General features: G+C 50.5%; 1 protein-coding gene across 1 annotated transcript; it reads left to right on the forward strand.

Moving 5' to 3' along the window:
• Window positions 1–4,990: 4,990 nt before the first annotated feature.
• Window positions 4,991–12,008, forward strand: CCDC92B (coiled-coil domain containing 92B; the record flags this gene model as incomplete). Its single annotated transcript, XM_080826093.1, has 3 exons — window positions 4,991–5,138; window positions 8,586–8,633; window positions 11,410–12,008. Exons 1-3 carry the CDS (start codon window positions 5,009–5,011, stop codon window positions 12,006–12,008), a joined length of 777 nt encoding a protein of 258 aa, XP_080682219.1. The 5' UTR covers window positions 4,991–5,008.
• Between the last annotated feature and the right edge of the window lie 9,899 nt (window positions 12,009–21,907).

A 21,907-nucleotide genomic window follows, 5' to 3' on the forward strand; every position in this document is an offset into this window, starting at 1 on the left:
CAACAATCTGGCAGAGGAAACAGACAAGAAACAAAATGTAATATATTCATGTGGTGATAAGTTCATGGAAGAAAAACAATGCAGATTAAGGGAATGGAGAGTGACACAGGCTCTATTTTAAATCAGGTAATCAGAGAAGGGCCCTAAGGAAATGACATTTGAGCAGAATCCTGAATGAAGGGGAGGAATGGCCATGAGGGTATCTGGGTGAAGGATATTCCTGGGAGAGGGGACAGCACAGACAAAGTCCCTGAGGCAAGAATGTGTTTGGCATGTTCAGGAAATAGTAAGGAGGCCCGAGTAGCTGGGGTGGAACCAGCAGTGGGAGAACAGTAGTAGATGAGGGCAGACAGAGCCAGGGGTAATTGTATAGGATCTGATAAGAAATTTGGATTAGGTAGTAAGTATGATGGGAAGGTTGGAGGGTTATAAGTGGGGAGCAGGGAGACATGATCAGATTTGCTAAAGGAACGCCACCTGCTACATGGTAAACAAGGAGCGGAAGCGAGAAGCCTGTCAGTAGGCTACTACAGGGTACGTCAGAGGGATGGCCATAGATGGGACTGGGGTGACAGCAATGGAAATGGTGAGAACTGATTGGATTAAGCATACACGTTTTCAAAGGTAGAGACAAGGGGTGCCTGGGTGGCTCAATGGGTTAAGCCTCTGCCTTCGGCTCAGGTCATGATCTCGGGGTCCTGGGATTGAGCCCCACATTAGGCTCTCTGCTCAGTGGGGAGCCTGCTTCCCCCCGACTCTCTCTGCCTACTTGTGATCTCTCTCTCTCTCTGTCAAATAAATAAATTAATTAATAATCTTATTTTTAAAATTTTTTAAAAAGATCATATGAAGCACATAGCACAAGGCTTGGCACATAGTAGGCACTGAATAAATGTAAGCTATCATTATTAGCCTACCTCAGGACTTTCACAAATGCTGTTTCCTGCTTGGAATGTCCTTCCCTTTATTCTGCTTCTAACACCTACACTTCCTTCAAGTCTTTATTAGTTTTCTACTGCTGCATAACAAATTTCCACAAACTAAGTGACTTAAAACAGCATACGTGTGTTAGGTCAGTTTCCAAGGATCTGGGGTCTGGCATATTTTTTTTTAAAGATTTTATTTATTTATTTGACAGAGAGAGATCACAAGTAGGCAGAGAGGCAGGCAGAGAGAGAGAGGAGGAAGCAGGCTCCCCGTTGAGCAGAGAGCCCGATGTGGGACTCGATCCCAGGACCCTGAGATCGTGACCTGAGCCGAAGGCAGAGGCTTAACACACTGAGCCACCCAGGTGCCCCGGGTCTGGCATATTTTAGCTGGGTCCTCTGCTCAAGGCCTCAAACGGTTGAAATTAAGATGGGCTGCATTCTCATTTGAAGGCTCAACTAGGGAAAAGACCTACTCCCAAGATCCCTTAAGTAGTTCGTAGAACTGACTTCCTTGCAGCTGTCAAACTGCAGTCCTCGCTGCTTGCTAGCTGTCTGCCAGGAACCATCCTCAGCTACCAGCAGCCTCTCTCAAGTCTTTGCCTTGTGGCTTCCTCCTTGGGTTGCCGCACAGCGTGGTGGTTTACTCCTTCAGTTCAGGCCCTATGAACCGCCCCCCCAGAATAATCTCCCTTTCGATTAACTCCAAGTCAGTTGATTAGAGACCTTTATTTTATTGCAAAACCCTTTCTAATCACAGGAGAAAAAAGCCATCATATTCAAAATCCTGCCCACACTCAAAAGAAAGGGGAAGACGCAGGAGAGCATATCCACCAGGGGCTGGGAATCTTGGGGACCAGCTTAGAATTCTGCCTGCCACAAGGTTTTGGCTTAAAATCACTTTCTTCAAGAGACCTTCTCTGGCCCCAAATCTAAACTAGGTCCCGCTTTATATTCTTCCACATTACCCTGTATGTTTCTTTTAGGGTGCTCTTCACAGATGATAATTTTATACTTACCGATATTATTTTTTATTTGATGCATTTATTTATTTGTTTGTTTGATCCTTTTCATCCTGTGAGCTCCACAAGAGCAAGGATTTTGTTCTGTTCATCAGTGTGTCTCCCATACCCCCATAGCTGGCAACAAGTAGATCACTGAATGTATGAATGAATAAAGAAGCAAATCAAGACAAGGAATAACCTACCCGCACGCTAGACAGAGAAGAAGTGCTCTGCACTTTTTAATCTCACTTAATTCTCACAACTATCCTAAGACTGTTACCATTAGCCCCATTTTACCGAGAAGGGGAAAAAGATGGAGAGAAGTTAACTTTCTTGCCCCAAGTCACACAGCAGGTAACTGAAAGACTCAGGATTCAAACCCAGGACTGTTCTCAGTGTGAGTATTGGGAAGCTACTTTGGATTCAAAAGACCCAGTAAGAGAATTGGGTCTGCCACCACTTATGGACCACGTGAACTGGCACAAATCACTTCAGCTCTGAGCCTGTTTCTTTTTTTTTTTTTTTTTTTTTTTTTACTTTTTAAAAATTTTTTAAAGATTTTATTTATTTATTTATTTGACAGAGACAGACACAGCAAGAGAGGGAACACAAGCAGGGGGAGTGGGAGAGGGAGAAGCCGGCTGCCTGCAGAGCCGGAAGCCCGATGCAGGGCTCAATCCTAGGACCCTGGGATCATGACCTGAGCCGAAGGCAGATGCTTAATGACTGAGCCACCCAGGCGCCCCAAGCCTCAGTTTCTTTATTTGTGAAATGGGGGTGGTAACATCTACTAAAGACGGTTAGCAGAAGCAAGGTAATGTGTATAAAGTTCTTAAACATAGCAGATGTAGTAATCTAAATGTAGTCAGTGGTTGCCACGGGCCAGAGGATCAGGCCCTGCTGAAATGAAAGTCCTCTTTGGTTAGCTTAAGGGAGTAAAGAAAGGGAGTCCAAGAGACCAATGCAAGTTTCTCAGGTGCACCTGCTTGATGCAACCCTACAAATGAAAATCTGGATTTGCAGGGACTTATATCAAAGTCAGTCTGGAGGGGACCATTTGCCGGGAAGAGTTGGCCCATCAATTGGCGTCTCTCTCCAAGGCCCAGGGAATTTCTGGGGCAGGTAGAAACAGCTCCTTCAGAAGTTTAGGGAGTGGGGTGCCTGGATGGGTCAGTCGGTTGAGCGTTGGACTCCTGGTTTGGGCTCAGGTCATGGGCTTGTGGTCATGAGATGGAACCCTGTGTTGGGCTCTGCACTCGGCAGAGAGTCTGCATGAAGATTCTCTCCCTCTGCCCCTCCCCCCACTTGCATGCTCGCTCTCTCTCTCTCTCTCTCTCAAATAAATTTAAAAACTTAGAACAAAAACAAACAAAAAAAGCTTAGGGAATCCCTGGCAGAAAAGGCAAGAACTCTGCCTCCTGTTTTTGCCCTCTGCTTATGCTTCTCCAGGACGGTGATCATCACAAGAGGGACTTCCTGGGAAAGGGATGGAGTCAAAAGGGGGAGGGCTGCAAAGCCAGGGCATGGTTAAGATTCAGGGGTGCAGAGCTCCCCTCCCTTCACAGTGTCTTATGTGTTCACCATGGATTCACTGGCATGGTTTTCCTTATCAAGGTCTCCCACTCTTCTTTTTTTTTTTTTAAAGATGTTATTTTTAAGTAATCTCCACACCCAGCGGGGCTTGAACTCACAACCGCGAGATCAAGAGTCGCATGCTCCACTGACTGAGCAAGCCATTCCTCTTTTAAAAAGGAATTCTGGGGGCGCCTGGGTGGCTCAGTGGGTTAAGCCTCTGCCTTCGGCTCGGGTCATGATCTCAGGGTCCTGGGATCGAGCCCCGCATCGGGCTCTCTGCTCAGCAGGGAGCCTGCTTCTCTCTCTCTGCCTGCTGCTCTGCCTCCTTGTAATCTCTCTCTCTCTCTCTGTCAAATAAATAAATAAAATCTTTAAAAAAAAATAAATAAAATAAAAAAAAAATAAAAAGGAATTCTGGGGGTGCCTGGGTAGCTCAGTGGGTTAAAGCCTCTGCCTTCGGCTCAGGTCATGATCCCAGGGTCCTGGGATCGAGCCCCGCAACAGGGGGTCTCTGCTCAGCAGGGAACCTGCTTCCCCCTCCCCCTCTGCCTGCCTCTCTGCCTACTTGTGATCTCTGTCTGTCACATAAATAAATAAAATCTTTTTTAAAAAATAAATAACCTGGGCGCCTGGGTGGCTCAGTTGGTTGAGCAACTGCCTTCAGCTCAGGTCATGATCCCGGACTTTCAGGATCAAGTCCTGCATCAGGCTCCCAGCTCCTTGGGGAGTCTGCTTCTCTCTCTGACCTTCTCCTCTCTCATGCTCTCTCTCACTCATTCTCTCTCAAATAAATAAATAAAATCTTAAATAAATAAATAAACAAACAAATAAAAAGGGATTCTGCCACCTGCCTTCAGCCCACAGAGTTGGTGTTCGTAAAATACTCATCAGATCTTTCTCCTCTGTGACCTAGAGGGGCCCAGAGTCCTGGATTAAGGTTAAGTCAGAGAAATGGAGTTGAATTGGGATAGGGTGTGCTCTAACCATCATTCTGGCCTGCCGGCTGGTGGGCACCCTTGCTTAATGCTTACTGGTGGGATGCTGGTGGGATGCAGTTTTCCATTCCCCAGCTCCTCCAGTTTAGCCATGAGAAAACCAAGAGCCCAGAAAGGGAGAGGGCTTTGCCCAAAGCTGGTTAAGAAGCAAGCTACAGCCTATCTCTGTCTCCCTTCCCTGACTTGGCGGCTCCATTTGTGTTCCTCTCTGAGAAGCAGAAAGGCTGAAGTTACAGGCAGGCAGGGGAGTGCAGCCTTTTCCCTCCAGGCCTCTAGTTCTTCATCTGTTAAATGGGAATAAATACTTCCCCAACAACACACAGGTGACACTTGGGTGAGTAAACACGGGGGAAATGAGTACAGCCATAGAACCATCTGCCTGGTGGCAATGGGAGCCCCAACAGCAGGAGGCTCAGAGGGATCTGAGGGTGGGCAGGGCAGATAGGCCCACAGGATGGGGGTTTACCTTATCTTCTTCCACCCAGGTGGGGCCCAGGCCTGGGTTGCCATGGATACCGTGTCCCTGGAGCATCAAATCCAAAGTGTACAACGCCACATCACCTTCCTGAAAAAGGAGCAGATGGCTCTGCTGCGAGACCTGCACCTGGAAATCCTGAGGCTGCAGAAACGCTGTTCAGGTGAGGGGGTGGGGGAAGATGAGAGGGAGAGAAGGGAGAGGGGAGGGGGGGAGGGGTGGCGGGGAGATCATGGAAGACCCTGACAAATATCAGGACAGCTAAGAAGTTTGGACTGTTCTCCTGGGGAGTGAGGAGCCATGGAAGGTTTCTGAAGGGCATCACGCTGCATTGCGAAACGCGCAACTTGCCAGTTGTACGGAAGATGAATTGGGAGGGAGGCAGGAAAACTTGTGATAGGGCCAATGAAGTGGTCCAGGGAGAGATGGAAAGGGTAGGAAGGGGAAGACCAGGGGGGAGACTGGGTGAAGGGAAGGACTTGGCAACCAACTGGATTTGTGAACAAGAACAGAAGGAGATACCAAGAATGAAACCGAAACCTAGGCCTGAACTCTGCTCTTGGACCTCAGGCTTCAGCCACTTGCCCTCTCAGAGGCTGGACTCTGGCCAAAGTGCTCACCCAGGCTGAGTCTCCAAGTACAGGCTTTAGTCAGTGATTCATGGATGTGTCAGCTAGAACAGCCCAACATCTTCATTATACAAATAGGTAAACTGAGACCCTAAGAGAGAGAGCGAGAGAGAGCACCACACAATATGCTAGTGACAGAGCCAAGATTAGAACCCAGAGCTCCAGACTCTCAGCTGTGCATGCCTCTGCAGCTTTCTGCACACTTTCTCCCCAAGACGCTCAGACTTCTACCGCCCTTGCAGCCCCTGCTCATGCGAGGCTCCCCATTCTCTAGAGGGAAACTGAGTGACCTGCCTGGGTTCTCACTCTGTGGCAGGAGAAGCTGATCGTCCTGACTCTCCACCACCACGTCCTCCTCCTCTGGTTCCATATACAGAAGCAGCTGCTACATTCCTAGGCCAGGCTCCCTGCCATCTCCCTTGAAACTTGGTTGGCAGCAGAGGCCAGCCCAGGGGGCAGGGATGGCCCGCACCAACTCCCCCCTGCCTGATGTCCTTGCCAGATGCATTTTTTTCATTGCCATGACAACATTAAAGGAAAATCAGAATGAACATACCCTAAGACCCTACAGCTCTTGCCCTAATTTCTTTTTGCTTTGCCCTAATTCTGAAGACCTGGGTTCTTCCACTCAGGACATAGGCCAGGATCCCAAGAAAGCGTAAGAGGCTAGAACAGCCCCCACCACCCTTCCCAGCTGGGTATGGGACTGCAGCCTCTTGTTATTGATTAAGGAGATAAAAATAACTCTGGGATGGCCTGAAGAAGCCACTCTTGGGGGCTGAAATACCTGAATAAGGCCCTTCTTCCAAGGGGTGGAGGAGTGAGGGGAAGGGAGCAAAACAAATATTTTTTTCAAGGAGACTAAATAGGGACTCAGAGGGCTGCCTGGCTGGCTCAGTCAGTAGAGCATGGGACTCTTAATCTCAGTGCTTTGACTTCATGCCCCTTGGTGGGCATGGAACCTACTTTAAAAAATAAAATAAACTTTAAAAAAATATATAGGGGCACCTGGTGGCTCAGTTGGTTGAGCTGAGCGTCCAACTTGGTTTTGGCTCAGGTCATGATCTCAGGGTCTTGAGATCAAGCCCCGCGTGGGCTTTCCGTCAGCCCTTCCCCCAGCTTGAAGCCTCTCTCTCTCTCTCTTTTTTCAAATAAACAAATAAATCAAATAAATAAATAAAATCTTTAAGAATATATATAAAAATAAAATAAACCGGGACTCAGAAGCTGGAAGGGGGATGAAAGAGGGGATGAGCTAGTGTAGGAACCAGCTGGGGAGGGCTTCAGAAAGAGCCTGCCAGAAACAGGTGCCACTCAGACTAAAAGGGTTTAAGATATGGGTGGGTATATTCTGGGTGCTGGGGCAGCCTGCATGGTAACAAGAACTGCCCCATATATTCAGCACTGACTATTTAATCCTAGCAATAGCCCCTTGAGAAGCAGGAGTGATTTTGTCCCCACTTCACAGAGGAGAATACTGAGGCTCAGAGAGGTGCCGTTACTGGCCCAAGGTCACACAGGGTATCTGATCTCCCTGAATGCTCTTCTAAAGGTGTGGACTCTGGCCAGAAGATGGGCAGGGACATCTGATGGATGGGAGAGTGGAGCCCAGTCCCCTCCCCCAACTTCCCTAATTAAGGATGAAACCAGCCCATTGGGAGATAGTGGCAGAACCAAATCCCCTGGGCTACTCTGGGGCCTTGCAGGAGGGGCCAAGTTGGCTCCAGGAAGCCCTAGAGGATAGAGGCATCAGGGTCCTCCCTGGAGCTCCAGGAAGGAGGTTCAGACTCAGGTCACAGCAAAAGGCCCAGGTACCCTGGCTCTCGGTCTCCTAGCAACAGTTGGTGTCCCAAGGGAAGAGCCAGTAAGGAGGGGCAGAGGGCCCAAAGGCTAGACTATGTAGGTGTTGCTGGGCATTGATCCCAGAGATTTGCTCCCTTATCCCACTCCCAGGTCCACATCTCCTCCCTTTAGGCACCAGATTGCATCCCTGCAGGTACACACACTTGCTCCAGAGGAGATCCCCTCTGTCACCAGCAGCTGCGGGACTCCCTCCGTTTTCCCAGCTGAGCCACGGGGGAGTCGGGGGGAGTTGGGGTGGGGCTGAAAAAATTATCAAACTCAGCTGGCCGAGGGATGGGGCATTCTGGGCGGTAAGGAATGGGGACTGGGAAGACATGGAGGTGCAAGGGTGGTGGCTGGGCTGCTGGCGCCCGCGAAGAAACCTCTCTCAACACCAGCACCCTTAGCAAGCTGACCCCCCCAACTCAGCGCAGAGGCGAGCGCCATGTAGGCCTTCCGTCACTAGGTGGCGCTGTCCTCCTTGAAACCCCATTCCTTGCCTTGTGGAATATGGCGGAAACAGGGTTTGGAAAGGAGCCTGGCTGATATTCAGAAAATAACACAGGCGCAGCAGTACTGGCTGCGAAAATAGTGAAACGCATGTACCCTATTGGTAAATATCTACTGCCCTGAGTTCCCTTCCAGGGCCCCCAAGCAGCCCAGGACCCTCCAGCCTTCCCATATCCACCAACTAAACTCTAAAGGGGCTGTGCCCTGCAATGCTCCAGAGTGGCTCTGATTGGCTGTCACGTTAGATCACGTTAGATATTTGTATATCACCGCTGGGAAGGAGCAAATACTCCCGCAGCCCCCAAAAGCAAGCCGGGCTCCCCAGTACAAGGGTTGAACTAACCTCCAAACGCAGCTCAGGGCGCTTGCACTGGAAAGATCTCTGGGCTTAGAATCGGGCCAATCAGGCTTAGGCTGTGCCTTGCACCTCTATTCATCTCTTCCTCTTACTGGACTGCAGTAAAATAGGTATGGAAGGTGGTTCAGATGGCTTCTAAGGATGCTAATATTGCCACTTTCACTGTGTTGTGATTCCCTGATCACTGTCTCTCTCTCTCTCTCTCTCTCACATACCACACACACACACACACACACACACGACTACCTTTTCTTTTCTGTCCTCCCCACAGAACTGACTCGTGATCTGGAGATGAGAGAGGCCCAGTCTCATCAGCAAGGTAAGAGAAGGATGACTGGTGGGGAAATGCCACAACAGTCCAACAGTCACCTTTTCCCCACCACTTAGTAGGACCCAAGCCTTCTCTGTCCCTCGTCCAGTCATGGGGGACAGCCACTCCTCAGCTTGCTGAACAGAGTGCTGGATGTCAGCCCTATTTGCCTACTCATCTGGGTTACATTGTGCAATGAACAACCTGTACCACCATACCCTGTATACACATCTCTACCCAAAGTAGGAAAATGAACACAGGACGGATGTGGTACCCAAGAAGTCCATCTGGTTGACTTTACTCCTTTCCATATGACTTACCTCTCTCATCTTTCCCATCCTTGCACAAGTGATTTCTATGGTCAGTGTCCACACCCTACAAGATGCTGAATGGTGAGATACAACACAATGGTAATGTGGAGTCCATGACTTGAAGGAACTTTATCTAGATGAGGAGAAAAAAGAAACACATGCACATCAGCAAATCGTTCATTTTACAAAAGCACGACTTCTTGCCACGTAGCAATTCCACTAAAATATTTGTTTACAGATTATTACTTCACCCATAAAATGGAGGCAGGGGGGATGGTGTCCAATGAGCACAGAGTTTCAGTTTTGCAGAACAAAGAAGTTCTAAAGACCTGTTGCACAACAATGTGAGTTTACTTAAAACTACTGAACTGTACACTTAAAATTGGTTAAGGTGGTAAACTCCATGTTATTTGGTGTTTGTTACAATTAAAACTTTTTTAAAGGGGAGGGGATCCATTGTTGAGATCTTAATCACCAAAATTATATGATCTCTGAGAACTGGGACTAGGTGTTATCCATTGTCTCCAGGTGCAAGACATGGAGAGGGACTCGGTAAATGGTTAATTTAAAATGAATCACCACATAGTCATTCTTTCTTTTTTTTTTTTTAATATTTTATTTATTTATTTGACAGACAGAGATCACAAGTAGGCGGAGAAGCAGGCAGAGAGAGAGGAGGAAGCAGGCTCCCTGCTGAGCAGAGAGCCTGATGCAGGGCTCGATCCCAGGACCTGGGATCATGACCCGAGCTGAAGGCAGAGGCTTTAACCCACTGAGCCATCCAGGCGCCCCCACATAGTCTTTCTTAGCCGGGAGGGATTTAGCAGGGATGGGACTCCCTGCCATATTGATGTGCTGCTCATTAGATCAAGTGCTACATACGTGACCAAGACTTAGGCATGGAGAAAGTTGAAAGTTTAAGTTTAACGTAAAACATTGAGAGTCGTACAAATTGCTTTGCATATTCACGCATAAAGATATAAACATTTATAGACTTGAACGAATTCTTCCCACTTCTTTAAGCGGCAACCAGAGGCAACCTCTTCCTGTCTTGATACTTGGAGGAAGGAGGTATACATCCCAAACACCAGTTCCATAACAACAGCAACCTTCGCCCCACCTACTACCCTTCCTCTGAAAGGGTTTCAGGGGTCATCTGAGCTCAAGGTATTGCCCAGTGTCCTGGTTTTTATCTTGTCTCTCAGTGGGTTTGGCCTCCCTTTTTTTTCCCCCCACCATTTGCTGATTTTCCTATCCTTTCCAGAGTCACCTTTTGCCTACCTTTTGTCACCTTCCAGCTATCTCTATCTCTACAAATACTCACATGTGTTAATCCCAGGATGTGTTTCCCTGCTGAAATGGAGCTCATGATCCGGGAGACAGGGATCCTCAACTCTGTGGGTACATCAGAATTACATGGGCACATTGCACATTGAAGACGTGTCAGTTCCCAGGTCCAATCCCAGAGATCCTGATTCAGTCGGTCTTTGTTAGTGCCCAGGAAACTATTTTTTAAAGCTCTCTGGGTAGTTAACATATATCCAGTGTTGAAACTCAGTGCAGTGGGCAAAGGCTAACAATAAACAACACACATAAATTACAAAACATAACAAATGCTCTATGAAAGAAACTGCAAGGGTCACCTGTGTGGCTCAGTGGGTTAAAGCCTCTGCCTTCCACTCAAGTCATGATTTCAGGGTCCTGAGATCAAGCCCTGCATTGGGCTCTCTGCTCAGCAGGAAGCCTGCTTCCCCATCTCTCTCTGCCTGCCTCTCTGCCTACTTATGATCTCTGTCTGTCAAATAAATAAATAAAGTCTTTAAAAGAAAGAAAGAAAGAAAGAAACCACAAGCCCCAGGGCCCACTGATTCCCTTTTGCTGCCCACATTCCCAGGTCCCCGGTCTTTCTGTCCCTTGCTCTTGCATGTCTCTCCTACCCTGGGGCCTTTGCACCAGCTCCTCTGTGCAAACCACCCTCCTCTCAAGCTCTTCACTAAACTCCAACTCATTCTTCCAACTCCTGCTAGCCTAAGTGGCTTTTCCGTTGAGAAGCCTGATTAGGTCACAGTCTCCTGTGAGTCATGGCCTTGGCCCATGTCACAGATGCAAGCTCACATTCATTTGTGATTATGTACTATACCTTTCCCTTTATGCTTGCTGTAAGCTTCATGAGGAATGTTTTATTATCCTCCATATCCCCTATGCCTAGCACAATGCATATAGTAAGGGTTCAACAAATATTTATGGAGTGCATAAGTGACCAGGGAGGGTTTTGCATTTAAGCTGAAACCTGATGAATCAGACAGGCCAGAGGGTAGGATAGGTCCAAGGGCCCCGAGGAAGAGAAAGGAAGGCTAGCGTAGCCCATGAGTGGGGAGGGAGGGCGAAACGGGGCTCTGTAACGTGGATCGGTGAGCTGTGCAGGGTCGACCTGGTGGAGACCATCACCTCTCCTCTCCGTCTTCCCTCCCCAGAGGCGGCGTCCCAGGAGCTGGAGAGCAAGTGCCGCGCGCTGGAGTCGCAGCTGGCCGCGCGGACCGCCGCCAACGCCGAGCTGCGGCGGGAGGTGGCGCAACGGGAGGCGCTGGTGTCCGCGCTGCGTTGCAGCCTGCGCGCCGAGGAGCGCCGCTTCCTGGAGGAGCTGCGGCGGCGCAGCCACCGTGCCACCGTGCTGGGCACCGAGCTACAGAAGCACACCGAGGCGGCCGCCTACCTCTCCTGCCAGCTGCACGCGGCGCGCCAGAGACTGCAGACTCCGCGCCCGGGCCCCGGCGCCGCCGCCGCCGCCGCCACGGAACCCCGGCCCCGCCGGCGCGCACAGCGGGCTCGCCGCCCGCCCGCCGCCGAGGCCGCAGCCAAGGGCCCGGGCCGGGACTGGGCCGCCTGGGACCGCGCGGCCCTCGTCCTGGACGACATCGACCCCATGCCCGACCCCGCTCTCTTCCTCTACCCCCGGAGGCCCCCGCGGCCCAGCGGCCGCAGCCCGCGCCAGCCGCCTCCCCAGGAGCCCCCGGACCAAGCCGGCCCGCCGGCCGCGCCCAGCCCGCCTAGCGCTCCCGGGGAGCCGGAGTAGGCGGGGGGGTTGTGGGGTGGGGAGTGCGGAAGGCCGGCTCGGCCTCCCGCTAGGGACGCACCGTGGGCCACGCAGGCGGGTCCCGGGGGTCGCGGGAGCCGGCGCTCCTCCAGGGAGCCAGCGGAGGCGGCCCCAGCTCCCCCAGCTCTTCCTACCGCCCTAGCCTTTTTGTATTCTCCTCCCCCGAGGGGGCTCCTCCGCGGGGCTGAGAGAGTGCACCTTTCTTGTGGAGAGGACTCGCAGTACGGAGGCTTATGTGGTCCCCACCTTGCTGCAGGGAGGGGCGGGGGCGAGGGTCGCCCCCGGTCCCGGGAAAGCTGACAATCGTTGGACGCGGTGGGGGGGTGGGGAGACTGGGCAGGCCTACAAAAGGAACACAGTGGCACTTAGCATCCCTAGGCCTTCCAGGCTCCCCTCTCGGACCTCCCCCAGCCCCGCACTTGCTGCCCTTCCCGCCAAGCCTTCCTTCGAGGGGAGGCTCGGGCTCGGGCTAGCGGCTGGACCTTTTTTCTCTGACGCCGCTTCTCCTACCCCGACCCCGCTGATAGGTCCTTACCGGTGAGCACCCAACACTTTAAAGGCATTTCCTGCCAGAGCCCCTGGTAGGGAAAGTGTGACGCGATGGAAGTTTGAACTTCTGGAGAGGAGTACCGAATGGGTTCGATGGCAGAACCTGGTCTAAAGCTGTCTCCAGTCCTGTTCTTCCCCAGGATGTCCCCCCCACCCCTAAGTATTTAGGCTGGGAGCTGTGCTAGGGAACCAAGGGGCGGGGGACACGGGGTCCGCTGGAGTCAGCTGCTCCTTCAGGCTTGTGGAAGGGCAGAAACCGCCTTCCCTTTCTCGAGGAAGCTGGGAACCTGAAGGCTGCCTTGGGAGCTTTCCTAGTCCTGTTTATTGGTGCTAATTTTGCCTAGCTGCACCTAGAGGTGGGAAGAAGGGCCAGGTTCCTGGAAGTGGCAGTGGTTGATAAGAGGTTTGAGTTGGCTGTGGGGGCTGGTGGATAGGCACAGCTTAGTCCCCAGGCTGGTCTCCTCCAGGGATGCACCCAATCCTACCAGAACTGACAGTGGCAGGTACTCAATGTATGTAACCCTTCTGTCTAGAAGGGGGAGTGGTGAAATGGAAAGTGGGACAGCCCACCTCCTACCTACTTTCTCCCCAGCTCCCCTCTCCTGACCCAAGGCAGGAAGGAAGTGCAGTTCCAGTCCAGCACATGGCCCCCACTGCAAGGCCAGCCCCTAGAAAGACAAACCCTAGAGCCCCTTCCCCCATGCCATGCCTCCTCTGTTGGTCCTGCTTTGAGTCCTAAGTGCCTGTGAGGTCTTCCAGGGGCTGCTGAGGGAGTATGGGGGCAGGGAGAGGCCTTTACCTCACTCACGGATAGCGCATCCTGGCGAGTCTTGCCCTGGCTGAGGCCAAGCATTCTGTGTGTCACCCAGGGTCTGGGAGATGAGCAGAATCAATCTCTAGGGGGTGGGGAACCCTTCTCCCCTCATGGGCCCTGTAATGAACAGGAGGAACCCACCATCATGTTCCCTTTCGCTCTGTATGTCAGAGGGTGTGGGAGGTCAATCCGCAAGAAGTAAAACCAGTGAGCACGCTCCCAGCCCCCACAAATATGCTGTCCTCTCCCAGCTGACTGCACTCAGGACTGCTGAGACCACTGAGCAATAACTGGGCCTCATCCGGGTTATTTCCAGCCACTGGGCTGCAAATGCCCAAGGTGTGAATGTCCTTGGGACAGACAGTGCTCTCGCTCTCTCCCTCAGTCTTAAGTTGGGCCATAGTGGTGACCTGGGGTCCTTGCTCTGCCCGTCCTGGCCTCTTACCCTCCTCTCCCACCCCATTCTTGTGCCTCTGCCCTCCGTGTTTCCCCTCAGATGTGTGGAACGCACTGTGCCCCGGTCCTATTGCCTCCCTTTCAGAGGTGTCCCCGTGAGGAAGCCTCTCTCCTTTCTTGGATGCCCTCTGGCGAAGGGGCCCCAAGAACTGTATAGGAAGGAGCAGCCCACCCACACCCTGAGCTTCCACAACCACACTCTGGGGGTAAACAGCGTGACTTTGTTATGTTGATTCTTCTACAGAGATGGTGACATACTTTATCCACCCACCCACCTACTAAAAGCCATAGCTATGCCTGCCTGGCCTCTCCCCAGCTCTATAGCAATAGCCCTTTTCCTCCCTTCCCTCCTGAGGACCCAGTGTGTCTAGCTGGGGGCCTCTACCACACCCCTACCCGGGGAGCCTCCAGTGGCCTGCTGGTCTCTCCCCAGGTGGCCCCAACAGCACCTCCAAACTCCTATCCCTCTTCTAAGTGACCAGCGATAATGACAATTATTTGTGGTGTGCTTAGAGATCCCCCAGATGAAAGGTTCTGAGAGTGCTGGGGGCGGCTGACTTGCTGACTCTCACCTGAGGGTCTGGGAAGGGAAATTGGCCAGCCCTTCTCCTCCACTTAGCAGGCTGGGGGAGGGGCTGAAGCAGATGGAGGTTTCCAAGTTTAACAAAGTCCTCTTCTCCATTCTGGAAATAATGGACTAGAGAGTCCCCTCCATCCACCTGCCCCTGGGGTTTGGAACAGAACCCTCAGGGCAGCAGAATGGGCCTGGGAGTCTGTAGCCTGCCCTTGGCCTCAGGAGCCCCAAATTCCTTAGCCTCCAGCCTTCTCCCTCTTCTAGCCTGGGGACCCACCCTGCCAAAGGAAAGACCCCCTCTCCTAAGCCCCTGGAATGTCTGGGTGACTAGAAGAGAAAGAATTGTGTCTCCTCCCCCCTACTCCCCTCCTCTCTGCAGCACAAATCCCCACTGGGGGAGGGGCACATTGACAAGAACACTCTGCCCTAGGGGGAGGTCCAGCCATACCCCAAATGTGGACAGACCCAGGAAAGAGAGCGGCAGGTGGGGACCCCTCCCTGTTCTGGAAGCCAGCCAGGGACTAGTGGGCAGTGTAAGGTGAGGCTGTGTACCCCTGCCCCCCATATCCCACCTACAGTGGTCTGAAGTTTGGGGGACCACTCCAGGGCTGAAATGGGATAACCCTTCCCCAAATCAGCAGTAGAATAGAGGTCTCCCAATGGAGAGGAAGGAGGCCAGGAGGGTGTGGAACAGTCTCTCTTTAGTGCAGAGCTGGGGATCCCTGAGCACCCTCTCCCTAAGGTGCCAGCCTTGAATGGGGGACACGCAGGGCTTCTGAACCACATGGCAGGAGCCCCACGGGTGGGGCAGAGGGATCCTGCTCCAAATTCTCTGTTGGCTGCGCTTTTTAATCCAATGCTTTTCAGAGTGTACTCACCCACAGAAATAGAGCCCTATGCTTTAGGGGTGACTGTCATATGCCTTATTCTTAATAAAATTATGTGAAAAACACACAAGTTAGACCTCTTCTCTGTGGGCACTCTGCCCTACTCCAGCCTCTGTTCCTGCAGGTGTGGGAGAGGATGTGGAGGACATGGAGAGTTGTTTGGGAGTCAGCTGGGGGGTTGAGTGAGACTGGGAGCTAAGACTCTGGAGTCTTCCCACTGAATATTCCTCACAAGGCATAAGGTACTCATCTGAGGCGTCCCAACGCTCAGCTAGCCCTGACTCTTTCCCATACTGCCCCAATCCAAATGAACAAATGAGACCTTAGAGCGGAGGCTCCTGGCTAGGGTTGGGAGAGATAGACCGGAAGGGCTCCAGGCCTGGAACAGCCCATCGTGTTGGCCAGGAAAGAATCCTGGGGTTCTGGCATCTTCAGCCATGCTGGTTCCCCTTCCCTGACACCCAATCCCATCTGATCCAGCTGCAAGAAGCCCAGCATCCCAGAAATGAGCCCAATTCTTATATTTCACTAATGAGAGTTATGCTGAGGCTATAGTTAAGGAGCTCAGCACACCCAGCGCCCGTGAGAATTTAAGCCTGTACATTTCCAGTGTAGGTCTATGTTCTGGACCACTCTAGGAGAAAAAGTGGGGAATATATTGGTTTGTCAGCAACCCTTCTGATAATAGGAGCCATTGTTTCCTTTTGGGGAACTGCCCTTCTATTTCAGTTCCTGTTGGTGGGATGGGAGGCTGACTCTATCCATGTGATCCAGGTAAAGTAATTCATACTGATTGGGTTGGAGATGGTTACACGATTTCAGTATGAACCAATGACAGTCAGTCGCGGGACTTTTGCTGGAGCCATTCATTCAACACACCAAGTTAGATCCTAGGGATGCATCAGTAAACAAAACAAGACTATTGAGAAATACAAACTCTTGGGTGGCAAAAATGGCAGAATATCAGCCTGGAAGTCTGGCAGGCTGTTTGCCACCACAAAGGGAAGGGCTGCCTGAATATGAAGCTATCACACCAGAAGTAAAAGCGGGAGAGATGGAGACAATTGCTAATAATCAAGCTGCTGGATCCAGCTCTACCTGTATCCCATATCCCCCTGCCTCTTTCCATTATGTAGACCAATAAACCCTCTCCTCCCCCCATACTTATGTTTTTAAGTGGTCACCATTAATTTGTGCATTTTTTTTCAAAGATTTTATCTATTTATTTGAGAGAGACACAGCGAGAAAGGAAACACAAGCAGGGGGAGTGGGAGTGGTAGAAGCAGGCTTCCCAGTGAGCAGGGAGCCCTATGAGGTCTCAATCCCAGCACTCTGGGATCATGACCTGAGCCGAGGGCAGATGCTTAACGACTGAGCTATCCAGGCACCCCATAATTTGTGCATTTTTTAAAAAGATTTTATTTACTTATTTGTCAGAGAGAGACACACACACAGAGAGACAGAGTACATCATGGGGAGTGGTAGGCAGAGGGAGAAGCAGGCTCTGGGCTGAGCAGGGAGCCTGACTGTGAGCTCGATCCCAGGACTGCAGGGATCATGACCTGAGCCAAAGGCAGACGCTCAACCGACTGAGCCACCCAGGTGTCCCTAATTTGTGCATTTTTTAACTTAAATTTTTTAAACTAATTTTAGACCTAGAGAAAAGTTGCAAAAATAATACAGAGTTCCTGTATACCCTTCACCCAGCTTTCCCTTATAGAAATATCTTACTTTACCGGAGTACAACTAAAACCAAAAAACTGACACTGGTACATGACTATTACCTAAGCTACACACCTTATTTGAATTTCACCAGTTTTTCCACCCATGCCCTTTTTCTGTTCCAGGTGTTCTATCCAGGATCCCATTGCATTTAGTTATCTTAACATGGTCTTTCAATCGACAACATACTTTTTTTTTTAAAGATTTTATTTATTTATTTGACACAAAGAGAGAGAGATCACAGTAGGCAGAGAGGCAGGCGGGGGTTGGGGGGAGGCAGGCTCCCCGCTGAGCAGAGAGCCAGATTCGGGGCTCAATCCCAGGACCCTGAAATCATGACCTGAGCCCAAGGCAGAGGCTTTAACCCATTGAGCCACCCAGAGGCGCCCCTGGCGACATACTTTCTAAAGCCATTTTAAGTTGGGTTTCACTGGCTTGCTAATCCCAAGAGTCATGATGATGTCCAAGAACAATCAGTTGTTGGACAACTGTTGGAAAGTTAGTGGACCCCAACCAATAAGTTACATTGAATACAATATTTGCAGAGTTCTAGAGAGGGGGTAACTGCTTCTAGCGAAAACTTAAAAGGAGCTTAACATATACAATGATATCTGAGCTTGACTATAGTCCTGGGATGGCTTCCACACATGGCCTGCTTTGACATCAAGAAAAGTGACTTACTCAAGGTAAGTGAGGAAGCTGTAGTGAAGGAGTCAGGGATCGAGCTGGACTTGAAGTCATGTGTACTGATTCCACCCAGTATATCCAGGTGCAGCAGGCAAGCAGGCCTGGGCTGCCCCATCTCTTTGCTCCAGCCTCTGGGGATCAGACTGAGCCCAGGATGGGCAAGGACCAGACCCATAGCCATTCCCATTCTGAGAAGTATGGCTCAGGCTTCTGGTAGTCAATCACCCTTTATCTCCTGGGGCAGCTAGGAGAGGGAAGGTCCAGCCTTAGATAAACATCTGCCCAGAACTCTGGGGTCCCATGTTCAATTCTAGAAAAAGAAGAGAAGGGGAAATTGGCCTTAGGGTCCCCTCACAAACCTCTGGGGGTGCTTGGCTGAACCCAGCCCAGAGACACATAGGGGGTGGAGATGTGCAATGTCAGCACGAGATAACTCAGAGATCACGTATGCAACCCCTCATTTTACAGATGGGGAGACTGAGGCCCAGGGCATCTCTAGGACTGTCATTCCTTCCTTCCTGGCAGTTCTGCTCACACAGGTTTGGGGTTGAGGGAGATGGAGCATTTCCTCTCTTATGGGTCACTGGAGTCAAGCCAGTAAGGTAGGGGGACTCCCCTCTTCAATCCAGGAGTCTGGGTTCCTGCTCACCTCTCCAACCCCTTGGAAACTCTGAAAAGGAGGGGGGAAATAGGAATGCCCAGCTGAGTGGGTGTATTCATCATAACACTAATTAGGGAGGTGGGAGGCTTTAAACAGTTTAATTACGTAGGGTAGGTCTCAGCCTTGATAAACCTCCCTTCATACTTAGTAGCATCTTTACGCAGGAGACCTAAAGATGGGAAAACTGAGATGCTCAGTCCCCAAGGCAGCCAGCCCTGAGGTTGGGGACTATGTAACTGGAGCCTGCTAGGGAAAGGGGAAAGGGATCCATGGAAGCTAAGTTGCAGGTTTTAAGGCTGCTAGCTAAGACTGGTTAGTCCCTGGGCCCATGGACAGATTGGTCGCCGGCACCCATGCTGACCAGCTCCTGACCGTGAAGAGGACAGGGAAGGAAGACCAGGGTATGGTATAGGCTGGTTGGTACCTCTCCTATGCTCAGCCTGGGTCTCAGCCAGGCGTTGTGGAAATGATCTGAAGCTCTGGATACAAAAGTCAAAGCATACCGATCACAAGAGGGATATCTACAAGGAAAGCCCACATATTATAAATAACATGGGGATCAAAGGTGAAACCCTGCATTGCTAGCAACACTCCCTCCTCAGCATCCCACGGAGCCTTCAAAAGCACTGCCTGATACTCTGTACACGTGATTCATCCATTCAACCAGCAAATGAGCATTAAGCAACTACTGTGCTTCAGGCTTTAGGAAGATGCTGGGGATGCCCAGGTGAATAAGGTATGGCCCTTGCTTTCAGGAAGTCCCCTAGTCTAGGAGCACCTGGGTGGCTCAGTTGGTTAAGTGTCTGCCTTCAGCTCAGGTCCTGATCCCAGGGTCCCACTCTCTACTCCTGAGGAGCCTGCTTCTCCCTCTATTCTCTGCCTGCCACTGCCCCCTGCTTGTGTGCGCTCTCTCTCTCTCTTAAAATAAAATAAAAATAAAATCTTAAAAAAGAGGGAAAAAAAAAAGACACCCCCCCCCACCAAGTCTAGCAGCCAGATGCCTCACCTGAGAACCAGACATGCCAACATGGCTGAGACAGTCTCAGTTTATGCCTGTTATCCCAATGCCATTATTAATCATGTCCACTTTCACTCTCAAAAGTGTCCTGCTTTGGCAGACATAGTCCTCTTAACCATGGCACAAGGTATAGGCACTGGTGGGAAGAGTTGTGGAAAGTGGTGATTGTAGCTGCTCTTAAGACCATAATGAAGAAAAAAAAAAAAAAAGACCATAATGAAGAGGGGCGCCTGGGCTCAAGTCATGATCCTGGGGTCCTGGGATAGAGCCCTGCATCAGCCCCGCATCAGGCTCCCTGTTCAGTGCAGAGCCTGCTTCTCCCTCTCCCCTTGTCCCTCTGCTCCTCCTCCCCTGCTCCTTCCCTTCCTTACTCCTCCCCTGCTCCCCCTCCAAATAAATAGAATCTTTTTTTTTTTTTAAGACCATGATGAAGAGACATTGGTGGAGGCAGCTTGAAAGCAAAAAACTGTCTGCTTAATATGTTACTGGAGGTCAGCCATCAGACAGAGAAAGTGGCCAGAGGATGATGCTTTTTGTGTATGTTTCCCTATTACCAGGCTTGCTGTTCCTAGTGTTAAAATTCACCTACATTTCGGGGCACCTGGGTGGCTCAGTGGGTTAAAGCCTCTGCCTTCGGCTCAGGTCATGATCCCAGGGTCCTGGGATCGAGCCCCGCATCGGGCTCTCTGCTTGGCGGGGAGCCTGCTTCCTCCTCTCTCTCTGCCTGCCTGTCTGCCTACTTGTGATCTCTGTCTGTTAAATGAATAAATAAAATCTTAAAAAAAAAAATTCACCTACATTTCTGGTTATGGGTAACGTCACCAACATGGAGGGGCCTTCTACCTTCAGCTACATTGGACTAGGCACAATTCTCCACATCCCTTGAGTTTCATGGATACAAAGTACCCATCAGTTATGAGACTCGTTAAAAGAATTATGGCACCATACTGGAATATAATCCAGCCAAAAAACAGAATGAGAAAGCTCTTTGTGTACTGATACAGAACGATCTCCCAGAATGTACTGTCAAGTAAAATAATCAGGGGAGCGGCCCCTGGGTGGCTCAGTCAGTTAAGCATCTGCCTTGGTCTCAGGTCACGATCCCCAGGACCCGAGGATCCAGCCCAACATCACATCAGGCTCCTTGCTCAGCAAGGAGCCTGCTTACTTCTCCATCTCCCTTCACCTGCCACACCCCCTGCTTGTCCTCGCTTTCAAATAAATAAATAACATCTTAAAAAAAAAAATCAGGGTAAAGAATAGCAGGTAGAGTGTGTTAACATTTGTGTAATGAAAGGGGGAAAATATCTATACACACTCTTATATGCAAAGAATATAAAAGAACAGGTAACTTTGGTGATCTGGGGAGGGAACCTAGGTGGTGGGGGGTGCGGGGGTGGGGGGCAGGTGAGAGATTTCAACGTATACCCTTTTTTACTTTTTGAAGTTTGAACCACGTGCATGTGTTACCTGTTTAAAATTCTAAGTAAAATTAAAATATTTTAAAAATAAATCACTAAGTGAGTGAATAAATTCTCAGAGTCCTTCCTTCTGTGTCTGCCCGCATAATTCCTCTGACTTGCTCGATAAAACCCTTCTTACCCTTTGAAGCTCAGTTCAGAGCTGCCTCTTTCCAGAAGCCCTCCCTGACTGCCTCCTGTGCACACTTAGAATAGCCATCCTTAAAGGCTTTTGTTCTGTAGCCACGGACATGAGGTTGCTGTGTGCATTTCACTTCACCCACCAGATGGAAACTTCTCCTGGTATCTCTGATATCTCTGGTATCTGGTCTGGTCTGGTATCTCTGATCTTCCGGCAGCACTGAGCTTTTTGCAAGCTGTACTAGAAAGACACAGTGAATCACCCAGAGTTTCACACTATCTAAAATACTTTGATGACCACTATCTTCTCACAACAGCTAGTGAGAGGCTAGATAGATGGGCGTATTTGATGGATGAAGCTCCTGAGATTTAGTGGAATAGAAGTGACTCGCTCCAAGTTACAAAGAGAGACAAGGTAGAGGTTGTAGGATGCAGATTTCCAACCTAATCAAGTATTAGGTTTATACCCCGTCCTGCCTGCCTGCCTTCCTTACACACCCAGTAGTCAGGTCTTTCTTTTATCTCCAGGCTTCTTGTGCAATGGCCCACCCTCCTCCGCCCCTCATCTGGTTCAGCGTCCTTTTATCCCCCACACAGCTCTCAGAGCATTTCTCATCTCCCTTCCTCCGGTTTAAATGCTGCCAAGACTTTCACTAGTTCCTCTTCCCAGTACCTGTACTCCAGGACAAAGTCCGCTTTTCTTCAAAATTTTCACGAGGCTCCAGGGCCCAACCCTCTGCAGTTCCAGCTTCCCAATTCCCATCAGATCCTGACAAATGTCAGGAATAGGCCTTAAATGATTCCCAAGCCTCCCTCCTCTCTCCCTGGAGAATGTCAGCTCACTGGCAAGACCTGGCAAAAATGCCACCTGGGCAGCATTCTGATCTCACTTCTCAGTCCCCACCAAAA

Source organism: Martes martes (genome assembly GCF_963455335.1).
Source record: "Martes martes genome assembly, chromosome: 16".
Taxonomy (NCBI): Eukaryota; Metazoa; Chordata; class Mammalia; order Carnivora; family Mustelidae; genus Martes; species Martes martes.